Below are 26,989 nucleotides of genomic sequence, written 5' to 3' on the forward strand. Positions count from 1 at the left end.
GTATCACTTAACAGACAGAAAAACACGATAACAAAAAACCTCTCTCATTTTCCATTTTGCTAAGTGTCCGATTACATGCTCTCAGGCAAATCAGACAACCTGAGATTACCTGGAATCATCCAATGAGCACAAATATTATCCAACTTTGCCTTGACATTGCACTTTATAACCCTGGGAGCCCAAAGCCAAGTACCAATACACAGTGTCTCCCTGAAGGAAACCAACATTGGTGGAAAACTACCTCATATCACAAGGAAATCTATAGCCATTTTCAATTCCAAAACTCACTAGGTAAATCATTACAGATTAGAGTGCTCAGTACAACCCATCAACCAGAGATAGAATCAGAAATCCCCAAAAATAACTACAAGCAGAGATTAGTATCAATAATTCACAAATTATCCTTTAAAAGCATTAAACCCCAAAACTCAACAGCAAACCAAGATAATTTCCCTCCCAAACCTTCTTCATTCTTTCTCTTTCCCCCTTAAATTGCTTTCTTTTCTATAAAGGTTTCTTGAGATTCTGATCATAGTATCATTGTGCTATCAGTCTACTGGAAGCATAATCCTGATATTCCTTTTAAAGGATAACTTAATTGAATTAAGGTGCTAAATAGTAGAAGAAAATTCATTTCCTCTGACTTTGTCCTCTTTTGAATACTTAAAGCTGCATAATTATATATGAAAAAATGGAATCTCTCAACTCTGAAACCTCAGATTTCATCAATCAGGTACTTTTCCAGTGCCTATAAAAGAGAAATAGTCCCTTTTAAAAATCTGGTCACTGCCAAAAAGCCATTTGTTCATACTGCAATATCTAAGTGTCTCTTCTCACCGGAAGTACCTGACACTTTTATCAAAGGGCACAAAAAGGAAAGAAAGAAAAAGAAAGAAAAGATGGTTTCCAAAATTGTTTCACATTTCTAGAGGTGAAGTAAAAATTAAAACACCCAAAAGATTGCATTAAGTTCAACTTAATGCTGATGAGCCTGGTGAGAAGCTTCAGAGAGAAGCATACTTACTGCTTGAGGCAGACAGTTCTTTTGGACTGGAGGACATTGGCTGAGCACACATCTGGCAGAGACAGTCCCTTCCATTAAAGGTAACCCGATCACCTGGTGGAAATGGACGCCTGGAGAGTTAAAGAGAAAAATGTATTTTAGCAAAGGTTATGACAGAAATTTTCATCTCTTCCCTGTGCCTTGAGTTTGCTGCCTTCCCCCACTGCAATCAGTATTCTGCAGAACCTCGGGCCAAATAGTTTTGCAAAGTGGCCTTGACAAAGCCAGGCACTGGAAGAAATCCAATCTGAGGATGCAAGCAGAGCAGAGGTTAGACTCGCCTTGTATTTTGGTTTAAAAAGCTATCAAGCACACTTTATCCTAAAGAGTAGATGACAGTGAAATCCACTTAGTCACAACAGCTACACTTAGTATGGTCTCAGCGTGATGTTGTGGATAGCAAATTGTACAGAAGAGAACTCAAAGGAAGAATTGCAATTGGCCTTGAGGCTAGTGAAGGAATGTGGAGCTAGTAATTCACAAATACACTAATTTCATTTGTGTTCAGCAATGAAACATATGTTCCTGCAGATGCAGCAGTCTGCAAAAGAAATGAGATGTTATCCACATTCATTCTCCTAGAGATTTAAAATAGGTATCTATATTACAGAAAAAACACTGTAATTGCACGTGTGCAGATAGTGTTAGAAGAAAGGCAAAGGCTGAATGTGCTATGGAAGCTTGAGATTATTTGCTGAACGCAACAAAATATGTGTTAGGCAGAAGCTGACACTGCTGTTAACTTTCACTTGATGTATAAAATAGAGGATGAACAACACTTTGTATGAGGCTTTCACTGAAATTAAAAGGTTCAGTAACTCCAAATCTGTAGCTGCTGAATACAGGCTCTCCTACCGTCACCTCACTCCAAAACTGTGCTTAAAATAAGCATCTGCTTGCTTCCACAAAACAAAATGTTTAAGGCATTGTTTTAGTTTCCTTTTCACTGCTGTCCCTCAGTGGGCCATAAATACATCAGCAGCAATACTGCATACCATGAATCTATTTCAATGACTCATCTTTTGTTCGTCTGACATAGAATGATTGATGCAAGTCAATGTACAGAAAATTGATGCAATGTTTCATACAGCATCATCTACTTTCACACTGTCCTTGGGAAATAAAACTGAAACGTACACATCATTTGATTATCAACATGCAGTAAATTAAATACACTGTTTAAAACCAAATGGAAAAATGATCAAGATACTTTCAATAGAAAAGGTCTTGGAAAATATACCAGGCTATACAATAAAGTACTTAAACTACTCATCAGAGATAGGTATGGAAGGTTAGGGCAGCACCTGGCAAGTCTGCTGCACTAAGACTCAGACACATCCTATGATGGGATCTCCAAGAAATTACTGCCCCAGAATGTAGATTCTTGCCTTTCTTGTTCATGGCATCCTCCTGCATTGTTTCAGACAATTTGTTTGCTGTCAGATTCAGACTTCTGGAGAACATCACTGTTCTTTTGCCCTCCAAGACTAGAAAGGAACAGGTCCTGTCTTTCGGGTCTTCCCTCTCCGTGAAATCTACCTACATCTCTATCTTTTGCTTTTTATGTGTCCTTCAGGCATTACACAAACTAAACCAACCTGAATTCTAGCAGAATCTCAGTGCCTAGCGCCAGCTAACAGAGAACACTATTCACAGGGTTTTGGGTTGAGTTTAGGCTATAAAGCTCAGCTGAGATTCTTCAAGTATAAAACTGCTCAAATGAGCAGGCTATGACAGCATGTGGAAGATTTGCCCAGTAGTCTCCTAAAAGCTGAATATCTTAGAGTTTAAACAGAAATGCAAGTTCAAAATGACCCTTTTGTCCTATTCACACAGCCTCAGCTAACTTATCTTTAATCCCTGTAGAAATGAAGACAGGTTCTCCTCTTGGGAACAAGAAATAGTATTTGGGGAGAAGAGGGGGATTGGACTTGTCCCAGAGCCATACATTCTTACATGATGTGAAAATGAGTCTACAGTACATTTTCAATTGTTCAACTGTTCTTATAACCCAAATGAGTTCTCTATGGATGCATCCCGAATTTGGATTTATTTCACCCATCAAGCTGGCCTTGTCACCCAAACTCAACTAAACCCATGTCCATCACCTCTATTAACATGATAGACTGATAGTTACTCTCACATGAGAAAAAATTAAGTTTATGAGAACAGGGAACTGTATGTGTCCCCCAAATAAATGAGTGGCATTTTGAAAACCCTCAAAGTCAGACTTGCAGCAGAGCTTTTCCAACCAAACATCTCCCAAAAAGAACTACGTCATCACACTTGAGTCTCATGGCGACACCTGTCTCCCCGTTTTCCTTACGCTGGGTTCACACCAAGTTAGTTGAAAGGGATGACTTACTTGCAAACAGTGCAGGCAAAGCAGCTTGGATGGTATGTTTTTCCCAGAGCTGTCACTACTTCACCCTCCACGAACTCCCCACAGCCATTGCAGCGGGTACCATACATGCGCTGGTAATCCAAGGTGCAAAGATACTCCCCGTTCTTAATGAAAAAGCCTCCTTGTGCCAAGTCACAGCCACACACTGGAAGAGAAAACAACCACAAAGAGAGATTAGAGAAATATATCTAGTAAGGATGTCAGCACTAGTCTGTGCTGCTGACAAATGAGATGACCCTGGTGGTCTTGCTTCCTTCTGTCATCCAGTTAATCACGTTATCATCAGTTACTTGTACCAATGCAATCTTGCTTTCGCTCCAGGACTGGAGATGAGCAGAAGATAGGATACCATAAATAGAACAGACTTTACTAGCATACATTTTTCCTGCAGCCATGTACTTTCAGAAGCTTTCAAGGTGCTGATTCTTTTTAAAACAACAAATATTTTAGAAATATTTATGGTTTAGATTAACTCCTCTAGCCCTCAGATAACACTGAGATACTTCACCGCTGCTACATCAATACTTTGCTTTGCGTTAAGAAGTATGATCTTTGGAATGTTCAGGGTGACTCTGCAGTATTAATTTAGACATAAATACTGGGAGAAAGTTGCAGGGAAGAGACAATTAGGCATTAAAAACCTAGCCCACAGGTCCACTATATACACTTTGTGATATATGCAGCCAAACTACACAGTGTCCAGTATACTGGACACTGAATAAAGCAAGAGTATTTCCCACCCATATTCTGACCAAATTAATATCCTAAGAACTACTATTACCTTTGAGTGCCTAATCTGCATTGATCTTGTGTTAGTCTCTTACATACTGTACTCCCTGTACTTAATGTATTAGATAAACAACTCAAATATTTGGATATAGATTTGTACAGCTTCATAGGGAAAACTAATTGTATCAGTAAAAGGGTGAAGGACCAGTCAAGGATTCCTGTGACTTGGCACTTTTTCCACTGTTAAATGTTTATTCATGCAAAGCCAAACACATCATAATCAGGTGCATGGTTTGCTTTAGGAAAGTTTTCATAGTGCTACATTGGTGTTTGTGGTCAAAGCAGGAGATAAAGAGCAATCCATCCTACAACAGCCAACGCCTATGAAGAAAAAGTGCCATGGGAGATGGAGACTGAATGTCACACTTCAGCTTTAGCTCAGGTTGAATAAAGGACTTGAATGACACAGTAATGCCCCATAGTTGCTCTAGAAGTATTACCTGCTTCACATGAGCTTTAAAAAGCCTCTTCATTCATCTCAGTGAATAATTGGAGCTGCTAGATGAATTATTAAAGAAATATATATATGCCTGCTCCAAGGCATTTTGGTTTCAGCCACTCCTATTGCTCTCATCTGTATATTGCTGTATCTGTGTAATACAGTACAAGAAACTTCTCTTCACAGCAGCCTCGGATGCTACCTTAACTCTAACTGTCCAAGTAATACCATCTCATCCCTCTTCATAACACTGAAGTACATTCAGATCAAATATCAGAAATATCAAGTATTAGAAATTCTGATTATTAAGGCAAAATAAATAAGCAGCATTGAAGGTCCTGTAGCTACACAGTCCTTGAAGTACTAAAATATGAAATACAGAAAGATTATCAGGGGAACTGGGTTCAGTTAATCTCTGCCATAAATTCCAAGGAAGATACTGTACACAACATTCATTCTCTCCCCTATTATAACAGGCTAATATCTTATTAAATGCCTGCCTAGAAAATTAAAATTGCATAGTGTTTGGGGCAGGGATTGCAAATTCTCTGTTCGCCTATTGCCAAACCCCAGAGGTCTAAGGGCTGTTACTGTAATAATAATTAATAGAACAATAACCAGAATGCGCTAAATTGCATCTTAGAATTAAAGCAATATCAGTACTAGCATTTTCCTGGTTACACATTTCTGCATAGAACAGTGTTAATATCCCACATGCAAACAAATTATATTTCATAGTGGCATTAAACAGCCAGACCTCAATCATTAGTGACTTAACTACAGAGAACTATTGTTAAGGTTCTATTATAATGCTGCAAAAATGCTCCAAGCTGGTTTTCAGGTACACCTCCAGAAAAAACCCTCTTTCATTCCTCTGTTTTCTTCTACTGTTCTCCACTTTGTTTAAAGTATTATTTTCAAACACATCATGTACAATATCATGTTGCCATTAGGCAGAAACTACTGTAACCTCTACACCACATCACCTTATACTCTTCCTGAGTTGGGGACCACCCAGTCATCTGCCACTGGAGGTACAGAGGTGAAACCTAAGCCTACTTACAATAGCTTTGATTTTCTAAGTTAACTTGGATGGATTCCTTACAATTAAGTTATGGACTAATTGAGAATTCCACTGATTACATGGAGTCACTGAGAATGTCTAAGAGTTACATCGGTATTTGAACTGTTAGATCCTATGGTTACAGGGTATGAACTGGAGTATTGTCACTGAGTGGTCAGTACTAGATGCTTCAGAAGCTGCTAAATTTCATAAAGAGCCACGGAGTATTCATATGTCTATGTGATTATTTAAATAACAATTGTAATTTAGCTGGCAGTTTTAATGTCCAGGTCTATATATATTTCAGCTTCAAGCTGAAGGTGCTCAGCAGGCTGCTGTATCTGCCTCAGAAGAGGCACATAGGAGCCCTCTTTTTACAAGGGTCCCCAGTTCTACTAATGAGTCACCTTCTGAAATCTCACTTAGTCATTAGGACCCTCTTCACCTGCCTAGTAATGGGGCTAATAGGGTAGGATGACCAAAAGTAACTTTCAATGCAGCCTCCATACTAGCTTTTGGAAATGCCGCTTCAACATATCACAGAGGTCTGGGCAGATCATTGCTTGCAGAAAACCCCTACAAACTTTGAATGAAAGCATTCATGCAGTCACAATTATTAAGCTCTATCCCTTTTGCATGGCCACAAGGATTCAAGCCTGGCAGTGAAAATGGGGGATAAAATTATTTGTCAAGTCTTTTAAAGACAGTAATTACTGTTATTGACAAGAAGCTCCCTCTTTTGCCCTTCATGAAGTTTCCTTTCCATTGAATCTCTCATTTTTCCTGTCAATAACTCAGAACAGGGTAAATTCCCTCATACTGGGAAGTCATGATTTCAGACACAAGCACAACTGCTGCTGATGTGAACCACCAGCAGATTCATCATCTTTGGTGTACTCACAGCAGGAAGCACACACCAATCTGCAAGAATTAAAGATGAGTCCTGGCAGACCCACATTACAAGAGAATTTTGCAGTCAATTTAGCACATGTGCTCCTATCACTAATCACAGCTTTGAGCTACATGGGCAAAACAAGGGTCACCCAGAATGTTAGCATCCATGGTTGGAAAAACGCTGTTCCAGTCGGCTGCTTTTACTTTGAGTCAGAGATCAAATCAGAAAGGAGGAACTCTGTATCCACATTTGGTGTACAATGGTGGCGTGCAAGAAAGAAAGGGACTGAAACAGCTTCTTTTAAACAGCTTGTTTCTTTCCCTCCTTTTTGCAACTGTGCAGAAGTCATGGTTCTGACAATAAGACCTCTCAAGCTTAAACATACTGCCTTAGCACACATTTATGACCACTGTAGAAATACCACAGGAAAGAAGGATGAATTGTGGCTGTTTTCATTAAAAAGAAAGACCACCTGTCCAACATTGTTCATGCCACAAACAGCAGAGGCACTGAAAGCAGCTATGGTGGCTACAAACATACAATAAATCCTAATAGTGTGATCTAGGCAATTGCTGTGATACAAATCTCATGTCATCAAAGAAAAAACAATACCTAAATAATGACAGTAAATACAAAAGATCAAATTATGTCCTTTTGGGTTTTTTCCTATACTGGTGGGAAAGAGCTTTGAAAGAATTACATTGTGGAGCCAATAGCAATGCACAAATCATGTCTGAGAAGACAAACACAAGGGGCATTCTGTAAGCATCCACCATGTGGAAATAGTCTACAGGAGACCAATTCCCCAAGACCTTTCCTGTTCAATACAATGGAAGAAATCCTGTTGCATGTGACCAGTACCTGCCTTCTGAAGCAGGAGATGCTGGGGAGCATTTCTATTCCCCGAGGTACCATTAGCATAGAGATAAAACACTCAGCATTTTTCTTTAAATAAAAAAGAAAATCCTCATCTTCAAAACCTCCTGGAGGAACTCAGCCTTTTCACAGCATCTGTATATCAAAGAATTCTGTATTCCAAACACATGATCCTGCCTCTCCTGTGAATGGAATAAGCTGGAATACACTTCTGCCTCCTACTGAATTCACCAACCTGACAGCTTTTTCCTCTTTTCAGTTACTGTCGGGAGCTACTATTTTGCAGCCTGAGCACAAAAGGATTGGAAACACCCATAAGCACTGCTGTCTGCTCTCAAAGCTACAGGCTCCGTGTAGGGTCTGTGTAGAGAAGTGTGGGCTATTACAATAAAACATGGCTGCTCAAGAGCAATCCAATTACCAGGCCCAGGATCGCTCTTAAGCAGAGCCACTTCCAAGCTTTAACGGAGATGATGAAAATGAAGAGATCAGATTTTTTCAAAGTGAATGGGAGTAGGATTTGATCCTACTGAGCATTATGTAGGATTTCTATAGGGTTATTGTCAGGGAGAGCTGAAAAAACAGGCCCTGAGTAAAATAACTCCATGTTGATGTTAAGTAAAAAATTGTTTCAACAGTAAAGAAAGAAAACCACACAAGCAGACCCTGTGGGCATGGGCTCTCAGCTTGCAGAAGTGAATGCTATTCATTCAGAAAAGTCTAATGATCTGCTTTGTCACCATTCATTAAATAAGGTGCAAATTCAATTTCCTGTTGGGGTTTTCTTTCTTTCTTGTATTTCTAAGCTTCACAGAATAATGGTACTGTTCTGAAGTGGGGAAATATTCATACAACATTTATTTTTCAGAACATAATGGATTTCTTGTTTGAAGGTAGAAAGGAATTTGGCAATGTTTCAGTTTATCACCTACATCTAAACGAATACACAGGGAAAACCTGTTCCTGTGGGTTTTTGTTGGTTTGTTGGGGTTTTTTTTGCCTAAGAGAGAGTTTAACAAATCCTGTATTCAGGAAAGCAAGGTCCATATTCTTATTAAAGTTTAAAGTTTCCACATTCCAAATGAACTAAGTCTCTGCCTTTGTTTTATTCCTCTTATCAACACTTAATGGTGGAAATCATTTCAAGAATGAATGTACTTCAAAGTATTATCAGAAGACTATGTGAGAATGGCAAACCTCAGAAGCCACACTGCAGCACTGCTGTTGCAGAAGGACTACGAGGCACCATTAAGAAGTTGCATACACCTTGCAAAAGCTGTCACAGAGATCCTAATAACTGTCTCACTCCTGCCACTTGTAGTTCTTTTTGCCATATATTGATGAGAGATGCGTTCTGATCCAAGTTATTTCAAACTGTGTCTATCTAACATTCCCAGTGGTTCTGGAATCTCTTCTCATTTCAACAGATTGACTTCAGAAACAACCCTGAGAAGTCTAAAGACCTTTATATAAATGGAACAAATACAGGTGATGTTAAAACCTTCTATGTTATCTAGTCACCAGCTGGCAGAACGTTTTAGCAGCTAAATGACTCCCTGAGCAAAAGAAGGGACTGCATTTCTGCCATCTTTTCCTGAATTGGCCTGGGACCCCTGTGAGAAGAATCCTCTAGCCTCCATCCAGACCCTTCTCCTTTTGCCTTGAAAAACCTTGACCCTCCATTTCCAACACCCCGTCTGCATGATCACTGAGTATTCACAGAATAATGGTGAATAATGTCATCACTGTCATGATGGCACAAGTCATTCTCAGTGAGGTACCTGAGAGAAACCCCTAAGCACATAATGCAGGCATTCACTCAACTGAAACCATTAGTGATGACTGAGTGTCAGATGAGCTCAGAGTTTTAAATCAACCAACTTCCTAATCAATGCCATGACACTGCCTTTTAGCTTTCTTTGTTTTTTCTCCTCTTAACATTAGAGATACAAGCAATACTACACAGGAAACCTTCCTGCCCACACTTGACATGCATATATTTCAGTCTGTCTAGCAATCTAACAGACAACAGCTAATACCTGAGCTCAACAGCAAGCAAACAGCAGCTGTATCTAATGTCACAATGTGACAGCTTCCCAACTGAGCTATCAATGCTTTGTGCACCAGGATGGAAATAACAGCAAGAATCATTCAGCCATTTAAAACACCTTTCACATTAAGCTAAGAACTAGGTGGAGATCAAAGTCATTTGTGAGTTTGTGGGAAATGAACCCTGAAGAAAATGCAATGGGTGGAAAAATGTCAAAGTTTAGCTGGGAATAGCTTGGTTCTAACTATCTAGATGAGATCTCTCTGAAGAGATTGTAATTAACAAACCAAGGATTTAAGAATAGAACAAACAACTCAGCCCAGGCAAAGGAAGGATATACTGACAATAAACCCAAGCAACTTGCCAGATTCTCATTCAGGATGCTTTGTCCCACTCATCAAGCACCTGTAAAGCATCCTGCTGGCCCTCTGCTTTCAAAGGGATCCAGTAGCGTGCTAGAATCTGACATGGCATCTGTCAGCATTCATCAACATCAGCCAAGAAGAGCAATTAACTTTATTTCCTGACAGATGTTTGATCACTGAAAGAGACCTCAGGCCCAACTAACCTAAGATCAGTAACAACCAATTGCCATTACTAGTTCTAAAACCCCAAGAGCAAAAGAAGGATCCAGTTCAGAATGGAATCAAACTGGTTGGGATCTTCTACCTGTCAACATCTAAAGCAAAAATTACAATTCAGTGTTTTACATGGAAACGGAAAAAAATATTTGGGAAAAAAAAAAAAAACCAAACAGACCTAAATGGGACATTGCTATTGGAAACAAGTAGAAGGGCAGGAAAGGGGCAGAGGATGGGAGAACAGTGCAGGATAGCACTAGAGGTATAGTTTGGGCCCTGCTGTCAAAGCCCACAGTCACCTCATCCACTGTACCTCCTCAGCAGGGAGTCAGGAATTCTTACAGAGACTCTTTTCCACAAGTGTGGAGGATGGACTGTCAGCTTTTGCTGCCAAGGGGTTGGACATAGCTTAAAATGTGGCGCACCTCTGGAACAGCCTATTGGCACCCAAAGGCTATGGCCAGTAATGAGACAGCTCTCCCTGCTGCTCATGGGTTACAGGAGGGAAACCAGCCTGCCCTACAGCAAACTTCCCAGGCCCTCACTTGAACCTGACATGAAACAGCAGTAAAAATCACTGCAAGAGAAAGAACAGGCTTCAGGACACAGCAGATGAGGTAAGCAAATACAGAAATGGCAGTTGGAGCTGAGGCTTGCTTAATTCAAGCTATCTGAATGCATGAATTCACATCTGAACCCCCATTTTCTGTCACAGGAGAAAATGTAAGCTCTATTAGCTTCCCAGGAACAGCAGAATCCCATTGCTCTCTGGATTTTCTAAACTGGTCAAACCTGCCCTGTCCCTCATTAGGTCTCCCTGTGCATACAGATAATAGCATGCCCCCCTTTTCACTTTTTCACTTGATTTGTGTACTAATCTCCTCAGCATCAAGTATTTGCTTTCATTTTCACCATTAAAATCTCATTTTACTCTCACTCATTCCCTTCCATTGGACTTTCTAATGTGGCTAAAGGATGTAATGCTTCAAGATCCATGACCATCCCAACCAGGATATTGTATCACCTCTGTCCTTTTTATTTGTATTCTGCTGTTAGAGCATTTCAGGCTCTTATTTTCCAGTGGTTTATATTTTAATGATTAGAAGTTCCGTTTTGTTTAAATAAAAGCCAAGACACGCAGGTTCTAGGGAAAAAAAAAAAATACGAAAGACTTAATAATGTTCAAGGCTGTTTCAATAACCAAGCTGAAAAGGGGAGCTCACAAACAGCAAGCAGAACCAGAGTGTATCAAAAGAGAATCAGAAGCCTGGAGAGATTTTAGATGAAGAAAGTTCTTTGGTTCAGTGATTCGGAGCTTCAAGGGACCTCATAATTTCCTGATGCTCCGGAAGGAGCACATTCTATCCACCAGCTACATTACTGCGTCCACAGATGAGTCTGTTTCAGAACTATTTGCGGAAACACAGAGATCCTGTCAAGCACTGCACTGGGTATCTAGTACAGGCATGTCCTCACATTTAAACTTCACATCCACTGCCACCAAGCTATTAATAGCACTAACCACCCAGCAGCCAGTTTGCAGTCTCCTCCTGCTGCCTCTGAAGGAATCTGATGACAGATCAAAGGTCAAAGAACTAATGATTTAAAACACATTCCAGCCTGCTGATACAGTGTCTGCTTACACGACCCTTACTTCTTCCCAGCCCTTCAAGGGAGGAAAACCCAGTTCAAAGTCAAAGATCACAGAGCATCCCAAAATGTAAACTTAGGAGCCCTCCCCTTTCCCTGTCAAGCTCATTGAACTACAGACGATGTGCTTTGCAAAAGTCATCACATGAAAGAAACAGTCTGTGCCTGAAACCTAAACATACCATACCTAAACATTCCAGGATTCTGGAACTACATATTGATGTGGGCTTCCCTAAATAAGCTCAAAAGACATCTAAATCAAAAGACGGAAACTAGAACATTTGTTCTGTGATTAGGAAACGGCTTTATGCTGATTTATAGCAATGTTTTAATAGAATTTGAAAGGTTCTTCTCCATGGAATACTCTGGGTTTGCAGAATGCTTCCTGCATGACAAGACTTGGCTTTGCCTTACAGTTAACAAGAATATTAGCTGGTAATTGCCTTTTGATATCTGGTATCACTATAGCATGTAAAACATTCATACACAGTGAAACATTTCCACCTGGCATAGCCTAATCAAATCACAGACATTTATGCCACATAGCGAGGACTACAAAACATTAGGAAACCATCCATATTCTCATAGCAAGATTGCTTATTCATGAGGTAATTTTTTAGTTTAGGCTGCCACATGGAAGCTAACGATGTTTTCCAATTTATATTCAACATCAAGAACAGGGACACTGTCTACTATGTGAAATACTCCTACCACAGATAGTACCTTACCTTTTAAGGTAACACAATCAGTCTCTATGTGTACTAAAATCAAGCAACGTAAACTTCTACACTATTACCATGAAAGCTTAAAACTTGTTCTGTTAAGCAATACACTATTGAAACCAGCATTTCCCTCTCATCCGGAAGATTAATAGGAGCCTAGATGAATTTAGCCTGGAGAAGAGAAGGCTGCATGGAGACCTCATAGCAGCCTTCCAGTACCTGAAGGGGGTCTATAGGAATGCTGGGGAGGGACTCTTCATCAGGGACTGTAGTAATAGGGCAAGGGGTAATGAGTTCAGACTTAAACAGGGGAAGTTTAGCTTGGCTATAAGGAAGAAGTTCTTTACTTCTACTACTGGTGAAGCACTGGAGTGGGTTGCCCAGGGAAGTTGTGAATGTTCCATCCCTGGCAGTGTTCCAGGCCAGGCTGGACAGAGCCTTGGGTGACATGGTTTGGTATGAGGTGTCCCTGCCTGTGGCAGGGGATTTGGAACTGGATGATCTTAAGGTCCTTTCCAACCCTAACTATTCTATGATTCTATGAATCACAGCTTAATAATACAGTCTTATTATAGCAATTTTGCTTGCCTCAAAACTTCCTCTCCTACTACATGCAGGAGGGTAAAATGAACTGTAATCAACTGACAATGCTAGAAAATTACCATTTGTATCAGATCACATTTTGAGATATTAAAATCTCTGCTCCTGCACATTGTAATTTAGGGCTTGATCCCACACACATTTATGTATGTAACAGACATCGCAGTGAATAGTCTTAGTTTTTCCAGGAAAGTTCTGAAGTACATTGATGCTTGGAGGAAAAACTTTTACTTCTTTAATAAGCTATTAATTAATTCTTGTTAATGTTAATGCTTTTTAAAGACAAATAGTAAAATGACGAGGTCTCCAGCTCAGTGTGTTCTCCCTTCAACCTCCTCATCTCACCCTCCCTCCTCTCAACCTTCTGCTTCCATTGCCTGGTCGCCATTAACAATTTGGTATGATAATAGTAGGGTACTCCTGGTAAAATAGAAATTAAGTCTTATTTATTACAACTGGAAGAATCCAATTAATTTGCATTTGTAACATACAACAGTGTAAGTGCTTAGCAAGGTAAGTGACTTAGTCCTAAAACAAAGACAACTGCTCTGAACAGTTATTCCTGAGCTGCACTCTTAAATGTCTCTTATCCATCGCCTGTCCATCACTCCCTTGTTAACTCTAGCTGCAGGTCAGCTGCTGACTGCGTGAGATTCTTTGCCTATCAGGAGGCTCACGGAGCTCATCTTCTGAGGGACAAGCCCCACCAATTTCAGCTCTTTGTTTTGTTTATCAGCTCTTCTCTGGAGCCACAAATAGACCCAGCCAGCCCTGCCAGGCAGATAGGACAAACCTGCTGTATATACATTGCTCTCAAGAGGCAGGGAGCAACAGCGAGCTGCATCTCATCATGGGGGTATGGGAACATGTCAGTCTGTGGAGATTTTACTGTCATCTTTGTCAGGAAGCAGTTATTCTCTTCCGAGAAAGATTCCAGAGATGGATGGAAATGGAGAGGGAAGATGACTGTCTGATCACATTACATGACGCACAAGCACGTCCTGAGCTGGCTGATGCAGCATGGAGGCTTAAGTCACCATGTTCCTGCAGTGCATCAACCACCACTGATGTGCATGCCAAGCAGTCATGGAGTGCCTCTGACATAACCTAGGGAAGAAGGATCACGATCATATAAAATACACTTTGCAGTATGATGTAACCACAAAGCTGAGAGCACGGATGGAAATAAAAGGTAAGAAAAGGAATCTCCTACAGAGCAAAGGAAGAACAGGATCACACTGAAACCCTCCTACTTACAACTCGTGTGACAGCTTTATGGGGACTTTTCCATTTCTTCACTAGACTAAGTCCATGAGTAAAATCTGAAGGATTTTCAGCAAGTATGGCAACAGTCAGACAAATACAAGCTTGTTCATGTCTTTCACACTGTAGATGTATGAGCTGAAGTCTTGTCCTGGGTTTACCAGGAGCCGTTTTGCTCCTTCTTAGTAACTGGTGCAAGCTCTGTGTTTTGACTTCCAGCCTGGGCAGAGAGCTGATAACACCGATTGTTTTTAATTGGTGTTAAGTAATGTTTATTCTGGCCAAGGACTTTGTGAGTCTCATGCTCTGCCGGGGACGAGGGGAGGCCAGGAGGAAGCAGAGACAGGACACCTGACCTAAGCTAGCCAAAGAGGTATTCCATACCACAGCACGTCATGCCCAGGGAGGTAACTGGGAGTTACCCGGAAGGGCACGATCTCTCTTCCGGGGGCGGTCGAACTCGTTCGACGGTGGTATCGTATTCTCTCCTCTTGTTATTTTCTCTTATCAATATTATCATTGGTGGTAGCAGCAGTGGTTTGTGTTATACCTTAGTTACTGGGCTGTTCTTATCTCAACCCGTGGGAGTTACATTCTCTCGATTTTCCTCCCCATCCCTCCGGGAGTGGGGAGGGTCAGGGTGGGGGGTGAGTGAACGAGCTTTTGTGGTTGGGTTTAAACCACAACAAGTCTCAAGAGCAAATTTAGTACACAGAAAGGAGAATGACAACCAAGCCACCTGCAGATACAGCTGATATGGTCCGGTCCCAGTATCAGCTCTTCCCTCTAGCTAGCATTATAATGTATAAACCGAGGGGGTCTAACTCCATCTCCTGTAGAGTCACAGTCACGTCAAATTAAAAACCCATTAGAATAAGAGGAAACAAACCACTTGAACAGCTGTGTCCCACTTGTATGAACCATATGGTCAGACAACATGCAATATAAGTAACTAACTATGGTTTAAAGAAAAACTGCATTCACTTCAATGAGACAACAATAACAAGCTCTGCAGCTCAGGTGTAAGATTCAACAGAGAACTTGCACCAACCTCCCTTACAAACCCCTTTCCTTTTATACAAGTAAACACAAAAAAAGATGACACTTGTTGGCAAACCCAATTAATAAGGCACAGAATGAAAGAGTAAAATCTCTAAGACTCACTGGTCCTCTCAGTTCAAACTGGGCTGTGCACATACTAAAAGAGGCAGAAGCCACACTGTCACACAGTGGAGGGCCATAAACTTATGAGGCCCAGGCCAAGAGGAAGGGAGAAGCACAGGGAATGGCACCCCATAATGGGGACAGCTCAGTGAGGGGCTCACACAGTGGAAGACCAAAGACCGTTTGTGTGAGAGGTCTATTTGGGAGCAGGGGAAGAGGAGCCCAAAAAGAGCAGGACACCTGAAAGCATATGGCAAGCCAGCAGAAAGGTGGGAAGCTCACATAGCAGAGGCTTGTACGGAGCCAGGGTTGCACAAAATTCTTTGAGGGTCCCCCAAAAATTGGGGGCTGAGACTCAAAACCCTCAGAGGCTGAGAACAAGAGTCAATGGAGGCCAGAGAATGTGGGAGGCTCAAAAGTGGAGCCCCCAGGCAAATAGACTCCAAAAATGGGGAGGCCTCCATTATAGTGGGAGTCCCAGGAAATCCCAGCCCACGGAGAGGGAGACCCAGAGAGTCAGGGAGCCCCAAAAGCATGGGAGACCAGGAGAGGGGGGAGGCAGACAAGGGGAGAGGCTCAGAAGATAAGGCCCCATGGATGTGCAGTCCTAGAGAGCTAGGGAGGCTCATGGGGAGTGGGAAGCCCACAGAATCCCAGGCCATGGGAGGGGAGCCCCAGAGAGCAGAGGCCCCCACAGAAAGTGGAGACCCAGCCCCACACACTGAAGGCCCATCAAAATGGAGGCCCCTGGCAAGGGAACGTGTGCCTATACGTATATAGTTATATACACACAAGCATGTATAAATATGCATGAGACCAATCACACTGCCATTTCTTCAATTTAGGCAAAACCCAACTAGAAGTAAAGCAAGCAAAGAAGATTTTTTGGGCCAGTCAGCTTAACAGCTCCAGCTCAGCTCTTTCCGAGGGTCACAGTGTCAACAGAGCTGATGCAGATACCCCTGTCTCCTGCTCCTTTCCCTTTGGGAACAGTGCTCGCTCACCAAAGTCGCCCCTCTTAAAATGATGGGTAAGGTACCCCCTTGTTCCAACACAGTCTCCTCAGTGACCACCCTGCACGTTTCTCTCAGGTGTCAGTACCCATCAGGGGTCTTTTTTGGTGTTTTTTTTTCTGAACACAGGTACTTAGTTTCAGCAATCAATTGTCATAACTAACCCTAATGATAGGCAATAGCTCATATTAAGCATTTGAAAAAGAAACCCAACCCAGATTTATCCAAATTCTCAAAAAAGCACTTAGAACAAACACAAGACACTATTTTCTCAACTATACTTATGTTATCTTCCTTTAAACCCCATCACACTACACAATATAAACATACCTTCACCTTATATATGGAAATAACAGGAAATGGATACAGTGCAACATTTAAAACCAAGTCATATATTTACACTGGATTTCTGAGAGGCTAGTAGGGCCTCTCTTCCTATCATAGAACCACAGAATGGTTTGGGTTGGAACGAACCTTAAAGCTCATCCAGTTCCAACCCCCTGCCACAGGCAGGGAAACCTTCCACTAGAGCAGCTTGCTCCAAGCTCTGTCCAGCCTGGCCTTGAACACTGCCAGGGATGGGGCAGCCACAGCTTCTCTGGGCACCCTGTGCCAGCGCCTCAGCACCCTCACAGGGAAGAGCTTCTGCCTAAGGGCTCATCTCAGTCTCCCCTCTGTCAGGTTAAAGCCATTACCCCTTGCCCTATCACTATGTTTTGTGACTCTCCATAAAGCACTTGATCTTGGATGCACAGAGTTGTTTCATCTCTTCCCAAATAAACAGAAAGAAATTTCACCAAAGCAGAGTCTAATTGCGGCCTAATTCACTATCTGGGAAATGTGTGAAACTGTCTACAGAGAACTGCACGAAGCAAAGAAAATTGAAAGTAACATTAAAAAGAGCTATGAAATTATTTTATTCATTTCTTTCAGGTGTAATTATCTATTGTGTAGCTTGTACCCAATGAATAGTAGAAAAGGAAAAGAACGAACTCAGAAGTATTCAGAGCAGAATGTGCTATTTTGAGTCTTTAAATGCTGGTGGCAACCTCCTTTCTGTCCCCCCTCCCCCCCCAATAAAGCCAAATGTCTTCTATAATTCAATTTAATTATAGATGTTTGCATATTGAAGTTGCTCTGTGTGGTGCCAAACACTTGCTGCTTGTACATGTGCCATCCAGGCACTTCACTCCCTGTTCTTTACCCTCCTCATCCACAAGTCCTTCAGATCCTGAGCAACCACAATAGCCTGCAATTGGCTGCTTGCAGGAAGTGTGACCTGTCATCACATGGCTCAAGGTATATTTGCACAAATGGACTCATTTCTAACAGATGAACACCAAGATCTTACCTTTGCAGGTGAAGCATTTGATGTGAAAGTGTCTGGCCTGAACACGAAGTACTTCCCCTTTACATGGCTCCCCACATTTATGACAGTGGATGACAGGCTTTTCAGAGGGGTGGTGAGGCTCCTGAGGATGGGCCACTGTAAAATAAGAGAATACAATTTAAACCCAAACAAGAAGGATGTTTTCTCCTGTACATAAGTCTGTTCTCAGACACTTTCCATCATGAACCAAATGTATCTGTTCACGTTTTACACTCATCTAAAAAGTCACCACCTATTTTAAATGTAGCCTTTCCATAAACCAGTAGTTTAAGCCATTCACATCAATTACTGCCTCTTTCCACTGAGACTGCCATGGAAAGACAAGGAAAAATTCCCCTCTCAGTTTCAGCGCCATGAAGTGTTTCAGAATGCCTAGGCTTTTCTTTCAAGAATATGAGTGTGTGCAAACCATTCAATGAGAGCACAAGGCAACAAGAACTGGGCTATTTTAATACAAAAAGGGATACAATCCAAGCAAATGGAATGAAAGGAAAGCAATTCCAAATAATGCTTTGGGAAACCAGAAGAACCAAGCAGCCTGACTTTGCATGCAAATGACTATGGTAAATAGAAACTACAAACATCCCCATTTTCCTACAGCACATACCTGACACAGGGAAAGCACATCTGAAGCGCAAAGGAAGCAACATTATTTGTTTCTACTGCCATTAATTCTGTATTATAAGCTCCATGCAGAAAAGACTCTCTGCATCCAAATTAGAGATATTATGAGCAGAAAGAAATGACCAAAGAATCTGAAATACAGTCAGGGAGATAAAATTCCAGATTCTAGTCACTGATCAGCTATCCCACAGCCCAGAGCAGAGCTTGGATAGGAACAGGAAAGGTTTGTGTCAGCTTTATTGTGTATTTCACTGTTGCAGTAAAAGTTTTATTGCTCCACATTTGGCTTCCATAAAAAGATGTTTAACTTTCCTTTCAGATGTGCCTTGTGGCAGTTTGGGGCCCCAGTAGCAATGCTCGGGGGTAAGCTAAAGCAAGATTGACTCTCAACTGTACTGTTTGAGGTGGGAAATATTACTCAGAATGTTCCCAAACAAACTATGTTCCTTCAGATCCCCCTCCCACATCCCATTCTAGCAGTAGAAAGTTGTCCTCCTTGTAATACTGTACTCAAACTAGTGACGCTCATTGGAACATTTCAAAGAAACATACCTCTCTACCAACGCCTCTGTCTTTGTATAATTCCTGTTCTGATTTTCCTGGCCTGCAAAGTGCTGATACACCCACATCACCCTCACTGGGAATCATTATTATTTAATCTCTGTGTTTTCTGGTGCTCTTTTCTTCTCCTGATCAAGTCCTGACATCTCCCCAGACATATTTATGCCTTTCCCCTCCCCCCCTCACATCACTGCTCATGGGTACCTTGCTTGTATTTCCTGCACCATTTTCCTCCCCTTCTTCAATGATTTTCTAGAGAAAAAGCCCAATTGCTTCATCACGTCCTTCTATATTACTCTATAAATGGCTTAGTGAAGAAATGCTGCTATCATTCTCCATTATATAAATACAAGAGTAATAATAAAAAAGGCCAATATGTGACTAAAGCAGTAACAGCATCAAGAATGGAGAATAACAAATATTCCAAGCAACAATTTCTGCTGTAAATCCAGCCAAACTAATGGGGCAGCTGCTTTTGGTTCTTACCACTCCCACCACCATTCTTCAAATAAAAAGGCTGAATTCTTCCACTCAAGCTTAAAGTTTTAAATACCTCCTCTCTGGTAGCTCATTTCAACTATTTCCCTTGAGCAGTTATTCAGCTCATACTGGTGAACAGAATGCAGTTGGCAATGCCAGTCAGTTTTCCAATTAGAAGGTCCATTTAAATAAGAGCCCAGTGAATGCTTTGCCTTGAGTGAACCTCATCTAATAGTCTGCACTGCAATACTGTTTCTGGAGCAGAAGTTATTCTTCCAAACAAGACTATTAACTATTAACTTGTAACCAAGGAAACACATAGTTTTTGTAATGAGAAAGAAAGAAAGAAAATAAGAGACAAACAGAGATACAAGTGTTAGCAAAGTAAATTATTATGAGGAAAATTCCTTCTCAGATCCAGGCAGCCTGAGAAGGGCCTGATGCCAAATGAAGAAAAGGCAACAGAATGGACTTCCAAAGTTGCTCAGATGAGGAACTGGATCTAGGATTTGGGCAAATGCTCCCTAGGATTTATACAGTGCAGCGTGAAATCTGTACTTGCAACATTTTGCTCTCTTAAACTCACATGTGGAAGGTACCCTAACACATTCTGTATGCCAGGTTCCAGATTTTCTGGTATTGAACTGAAACACAAGTTCTTGCTCCTTACTAGAGAATAAATAAATGTTTTCAAGACTGGTCTAATGATGCAATTTCCTTCCAGTTCTGCCTTTACAGCTATTTAAATGAACACAAATACTGCCAGTTACTATTTCCAGCCTGACATCTTAAATGAAGCTGATTACAGAACATGTAAATTGTGAGCTGCTCTGGGCCTGAAAACCCTGAGCTAGGAGCTAAATTCATCTCCTCACAGGGATTTCACATCTTGAGTCAGTAAGTATTTCAGGCTATGCCTGCACTAACCCTCCCCACATCAGTTGCATGCTAGAGAACACTTTCTCAGGCATCATGCACTAGCAGCAAGTGCAATAAGGCCATTCTAAATCATGACTAAGACAGTAACAGACTCCAGACAGCGCAACTAGTGACAGGACATAAAATTTGGATCTGGATAACCCAGATTCCAACCCCTGCTCCACAACAGATATATGAGCTCTTTGGCTGGCATGCTCTTAACTCTAAAGTCAGACAGCTAAGTTCAGCTAAAGTCTGTAACCCATCAGCTTAAAACTAGGTTATCTGAATGTTTTAGTTTCTTTGTGTCTTGTGTGCTCCTGATTACAAACCAGGTGTAACAGTGCTGTCAGACTCACCCTGCATGAGGATAAATACAGCTACAAGCACCCCAGGCACTGGGATAGAAACAGTCGCAAAAGCAACTACAACAGTAAGTTGTAGTAAGTACAAAAGCAGTAAGTACAGTAAGTAGTAAGTACAAAAGTAGTAAGTGCAAAAGCAACTACAACAGTAAGTCACACATGCCACATCATCCATATTTCTGGAAGCAGTATTCATTGGGAAGCGTGCAAGTGGACAAACACCAGCTTTGAGGAGCTGCATTGCCTTTAGTGAAGTTTCAAATCCAAATATATTAACACCACAACTATCTTCCAAATTAAAGAAATCAAAAAGAACATAAACTATCAGCTTTCTGAGGGAGAGATGCTACCACAGCAACACATTCTTGGTTCAGTACTGGGGCTTACTACTGTCTTCATATCAGTAAGTACAACCTTACAGCATGGGTAGTATAATATAAACACAAGTCAAGTATTTCCCAGTTCCATTATGCAGATGCAAACCAATACTTGCCTACATACAGCCAATGTCTAGATGTGATTTCATCAGTGTAGCCCCAAGCACCATAACAAAGTGCATGGATCCTTTCGCGTAAAATTAAATATAACGTATCTATCAGTCTAGCTCAAGGTGCAAACGCCTACTAACACAATGGATCTAATTTCAAACAAGTATCATCCCATCAAATGTACCTAGGCTACCGACTGAACTGTGTTTCTTAAATGGGCTCTAGTTAAACTAGTGCAGCGTCTGCACTTGAACAAAGGGATGCTGGAAGCAGGCACACGGATCAAACAGATGCAACATTTTCTTTGAATATTTAGTCTTATTTTTAGTCCTTCAGCACATTTCAGGTTTAACTACGAAAGTTCTAGTACCTATAGAAGCCTAAGCTGTCATAGTGAGTCTTTACAATCTTACAGAGACTAATTACAAGAGATCATCAGTAAAACTTTTTCCAAAGTTCTCGGTTGCTTTATAGCAGCTTTAACTTCCAATGCTGCTGGGCACTGCCTACAGACATATGGTTTTTCTTCATTAATGAACAAAATCTCTGGTCAGAGATGTACACAGAACTTTTCAAGCTACACTGACACTTCCACTCCTGCTTGTAAGACCAGCTTAAATGAATAATCAATGACTAATTAATGCTTTAAGCTCATTTAGGCTTCCAATAAGACAAATCAATGTCTCATTACACATCCAACTCACCCAGAGTAACACATACACTGACTGGAACAACTGGGAAGTCTGAATTACATTGTTTAATGACTGGGGTGAAGGAAGAAAGGAAATATATAAATCAATAGCACCTTCTTCTACAAGGAAACAGTCTTTGTCACTGGGGTATTGCTCTGTGCTACCATCACTCCACAGACGTATCACCATGATTTTTGCCATCACTTACGTTCCCTTGTGAATCATGCAATGTTTGCTTCATTAAATGTTGCCACTGCACTATTTTGAGGTAAATTCAAAAGCAGCTCTACTAGCCCAAGAGTACTTGTTACTGCATTTTATCAAAGCATCTCAAAATAATCCCAGATCTGCAAAGAAACAATTAAAAAGAGCCAGAGAAGAGCAGTAACGACTCAACGTTCATGTGAGAAACCAAAGGCACTCTGAGCAAAAGGAAGGAATTCATTCCCTGCACAAAGTTTAAAGCTGTTTTGCCAGTGGTGCTTTATGTACAGCAGATCATTGTCCAACGGTTTAATGGCAATTACAGGTTTTGCTGCATCAGCCAGAAAAAGGACCTCGGTACTCCTAGCAACCCCTTCTAAAATGGAAATCACAGCAACTACCTGAAGAATAATGGTTGCTGAATTAAAGAAAATGATGGAAATAAATACTGCAGCCTCCTTTATTGATGGTTCTCTCCCTGAATACAGAGCTGTTAGGAAACCAAAGACCCAAGCTAAGCGAGCCTTAGCTGCAGATTCTTGCTGGCAAGACTCCCTGGCTCTGCTGCAAGCCAGAAAATACTTCAGTTTTTTATTGGAAGGCAGAAAGAAGCTTCTGGGAAGCGCCTTGCTGTGCGTATGCTGCAGCACAGAGGTCAGCAGAATATGCTGTGTTGAGTTCTGCTCTAAGCTGAAGTAAAAAGCAGCTTCCTCTACATTTAAACAGAAGGAGGATATGGGCTACTGTTCTTCTAAACATGAAATTTTTCCATTTCCACATTTGCATGCACACCTTCACAAATAAACCTGGAGTTATGCTCAAGTCTATCCATATTGGAGCAGGTGTAACTTCAAGCTTTATGCTAGCCTATACAACTTCTATGACTTATAGCTCTGCAACCTCTGGGCTCTTTTGCATAGCACTGAGAACATTCTGTGCCCATAGCAGCACAGGCAAGGGGACTCTCAGGATTTCACAGACCTGTCCTTTTACCTTCTAAGAGCCACCTAATACAGACAGCATGCTCTCAATGGCTAACTTGCCACTAGCTACTGTGTTTTCTAGGCTGAAGACTGAACTATTAAGAAGCACAAATAAAGATTTAATGCTGTGAAACTATTGTACAGTTTTTTGCTAGACTGATTTAAATGTCCTCACTCTTTGCTTTCAGGAATTTCAGGCCATCAATTCTTAAGTTCATTTACAGGATGTGAAGTTCAAACTTGAAGGTCTAAGTGTTAAGATTTCCTCAGTCTCTCCAGCTGGGCAGCTGCCTGCTTGGGACAGGGCAGAGGAGGCAGGTAGGCACAGTGCACAGGACCACAAGCTGTGAAAAGAGCTGCTCTGAGATGAAAAGTGCTAGAGACACATCACATAACCAAGTTCAAGAACCAAATCTCGCTTATCAGTTCTTCATGTTCTCTTCTGAAAGAGAGAAATAATTTTCTCCCATCCTTTGTGTCTCTTACAGCTCTGCAACCTCTGGTTTGTAAAGCCTGTCTGTCTATAGCCCATACACTCTCTGAGGAATTTCTCTTTCATGAAAGCCCAGCACAGTGGAGCCTTGAGGAGGCTGAAATACCTATTAAAAGGGGTGAAAAAATGCAGTGTCGTTTTGCTTATCTGCAGACTCAGGTCCTGAATCTTAAATCTGTAAGAATCCTATCAGCTAAGGTGACCAAACAGGGACTGAGACTGAAATTAACCCCCCCAGCTGACACAGACAGATAAAGAAATCACTGTAACCAGTACCCACAGGTATCAAACAGAGATCTTCAGGAATTCCAGGATACCCCAGAAGGAGAGAGTGCCACAAAGAGATACTAGTGAGCTGCATGCCTACACATGCCTGAAAAAGCTTAAGGCAAAATCCTAGACTGTAGCTTGCTCATACTACTGCCACTCAAATCACATCTGAAGACTCATTTTAAAACTCTCTTCCTGTAAATGTATCTGTATTGTGCCTACAGTTTGCCAATTTGTCTTATATTTTTGTTGTCTACATATAATGAGAGTAGCTATTTTTAAAAAAGGCATAAAAATATCCTTAAACTTGTAGCCATTTTTAAGTGTTTTCTGATATTTTCCAGAAAGGTATTGTTATTATTGTCATTTCCCCTTCCAATTCATCTGCCACTGAAAACTGTGGATGCAAACAGGAGATGCAAACAGGACCACAGTAGCAATCAGGACACTTCAGGACATCATCTCTTTTGGCACTGTAAAAGCCAGTGCCCTAATCATGGTAATACACGGTACAAACACACGTGAGAGAATATTACCTGGCCAGTACATTCACACTGAAAGGATAAGGCGCCAGCAGCTCTCTCCTATGTTAACTCACACCCCTTTTATCGGGGTGCTGGTGGGATGTAAGTTAGAGCTTAGCATGTAGAGTAGAGCAGGAAAGAAGGCTGGATTATGGGAGAAAGACATGTAAAGATGGACAATACGGCCCATGTCCGTCCTGGTTTAGGTCCAGAAAGAAGTACAACTGACCCTCTCCACAACTACCCAAAAGAAGGATGGGGAGAAGAGGCAGCTGGTCTCTTTTCCCAAGTAACAAGTGATAGGACACATAGACCCCACAAACATTGCAGTGTGAAAGTCAGTTCCTTGAGGTGTATTATTTCAACAATAAATAATGTGTGTGCTCTGAAAGGCTATCAACTTTTACCACTATATGGTAAATGGTCAGTGCTTCCTCTGTGATGGTCCAATACAGTACTCCTGAACTTAGCCCATTCTTGGGCTAGCACTTCAAGTGCTGGATAGCAAGCAGACAATCTCAAATACATCAAATCCCTTTTTCAGGTGCCTTTGGAGAAAAAAATAAAATATAAATGAAACTGCCTCTTTGAACGAAGAAGTCATTTATTGACCCTTGTTTGTGCCAGCAGCAATAAAAGATAATCCTAACTGCTCTGCAAGGCTGTGTTTATATTTGGATCACTTCTTTAAGTTGGTGTCATATTAAGATCCTGCTTTTGTAGCAGATCCTGAATTAACAGAGTTCCACAATATTGCCATGTAGATTATACTAACATCTGTGGTTTCAGACTGGTGCACACAGCACTGGGAATTAGGGAGCTATCCCACTGACACTGTTTACAGAACCTTGCCCATTAGACTCTTGTTCAGCACAAATGCAACAGCATTTCACTTCTGAACAGCTGGCATTACTTGACGTGACCCTTATTTTAACAGTTACTCCTTACTTTGCAGCTTTGAGGTGTTCTCTCATCTTTTCTGTTCTTTTTTTCCTGTCTATATGGAATATAACAACATATCTCGAGGTCCTTTCCAACCCTAACTATTCTATGATTCTATGTAACATGCACAGTTTGGGCTATACAGGGCATCTAACACTCCTCACATATAGCACATTATGCTTATAAAAACCAGTATTATTTCTAATACACAACATGTCTCTTACATATCTCTTTTCACAGCTAACATACAGCTGAAAATGACTGCCATTAATCAAATACCTGACACTACTGCAAAAACATCACAAAGCCTCCAAAAATGGAGCAACAAATTTGAGCAACACTGGAACACTTACTTAGCTTTAAATCCCAGTGATTCAATTAGACTCAACAAGATACTTTGCTGAAGAGAACAGCTTTAAGACAATGCCTAAGTGTTCTCCTCAGCCAGATCTCTTGTGAGCCTGAAAGCTATCCAGGCTCAGTGAAGGAAAGGATTAATCATCCTTTTGGGGATACCGACTGTTCTCTAGGTGGAAAACCAACTCTTGTTATAAATAATCCTTTTAAAAATAGTTATAGATTGCTCCCAGAAACAACAAAATCCTGGTCTCTGGCTTCTCCCATCCAAAGGGCACAGCACATTTTGATTAGTGCAACTTGGACTTTTCCCCTGGTATGCATTAATTTTTCCACAAAAGGAACTGATTCTCCTACAGAATCAGGCCAAATTATCATCCTAACTTGCAAGTTGTTTCCTACCAAGCATACCACCCTCCCTCTGGAAAAACATTCCTTTGCCGAAGCTTAACGTATTTCAAACATGCACGATTTCACTATGCCAAGATTCTATCTTTAAAAGTCTTGCATTTTGAATTCTTGTCCAAGAAAACCAACCATATAATTTGCTCTCTACTCATTTGTTATCCAACATAACCAGCAAGGCTTTGGAAGCAAGGGTGTTGCAATAGCGACTTGGGTTGGAGGCAATCATGGACCACATTGTGCTGGTCACAAATGGCTCCAACCAGCTCAGCAGTGGATAAAATGCACCCACACATCAAAACTAAACCAGACGAGCACAGAGCACCTCTGCAAAAACATATACATAAAAACAAGCAGGAAAGGACATTGAAAGGAGAGACCCTCAGCAGGAGACAAGAGAGATGCCAGAGCACCAAGGATACTGAAACACAGAGGAGACAATGCTAGGGCAAGAGAGACACCAAAGCACAAATAAGAGAAACAAAAATGATGCCAGGGCAGAACTGCTAAGGAAAGCAAGCTGCACCAAGCAGGGACAGACAGGAGGCTCAAGAGGAGGTACAAATCTCAAAGGACTGTGGCCAGCAGAGGAACCTATGGCGAAATAACATAGGAACAAAAACAGAACAACAAAATGAAAGGAACAATGATGCACTGAGCCCAGTCTCCTGCACTGCCATTACTGCATCAAAGGTACTGAGTGTAATGTGTGGCATGGGGA

At 41.2% G+C, this 26,989-nt stretch overlaps 1 protein-coding gene across 7 annotated transcripts in view; it reads right to left on the minus strand.

The window, feature by feature from the left end:
• The window catches only part of ABLIM1 (actin binding LIM protein 1), a 199,146-nt gene that overhangs the window by 91,311 nt on the left and 80,846 nt on the right, over positions 1-26,989 (minus strand). For all 7 annotated transcript variants that reach the window (XM_065672322.1, XM_065672317.1, XM_065672319.1 and 4 more), the window contains exons 2-4: positions 17,924-18,058; positions 3,429-3,612; positions 1,025-1,134 (exon numbers count right to left, since the gene is read on the minus strand). In XM_065672322.1, coding sequence (XP_065528394.1) covers positions 1,025-1,134; positions 3,429-3,612; positions 17,924-18,058 — 429 coding nt within the window. The remainder of the gene's footprint in view (positions 1-1,024; positions 1,135-3,428; positions 3,613-17,923; positions 18,059-26,989) is intronic.

This window comes from Lathamus discolor, chromosome 3, assembly GCF_037157495.1.
Source record: "Lathamus discolor isolate bLatDis1 chromosome 3, bLatDis1.hap1, whole genome shotgun sequence".
In the NCBI taxonomy this organism is placed as follows: domain Eukaryota; kingdom Metazoa; phylum Chordata; class Aves; order Psittaciformes; family Psittacidae; genus Lathamus; species Lathamus discolor.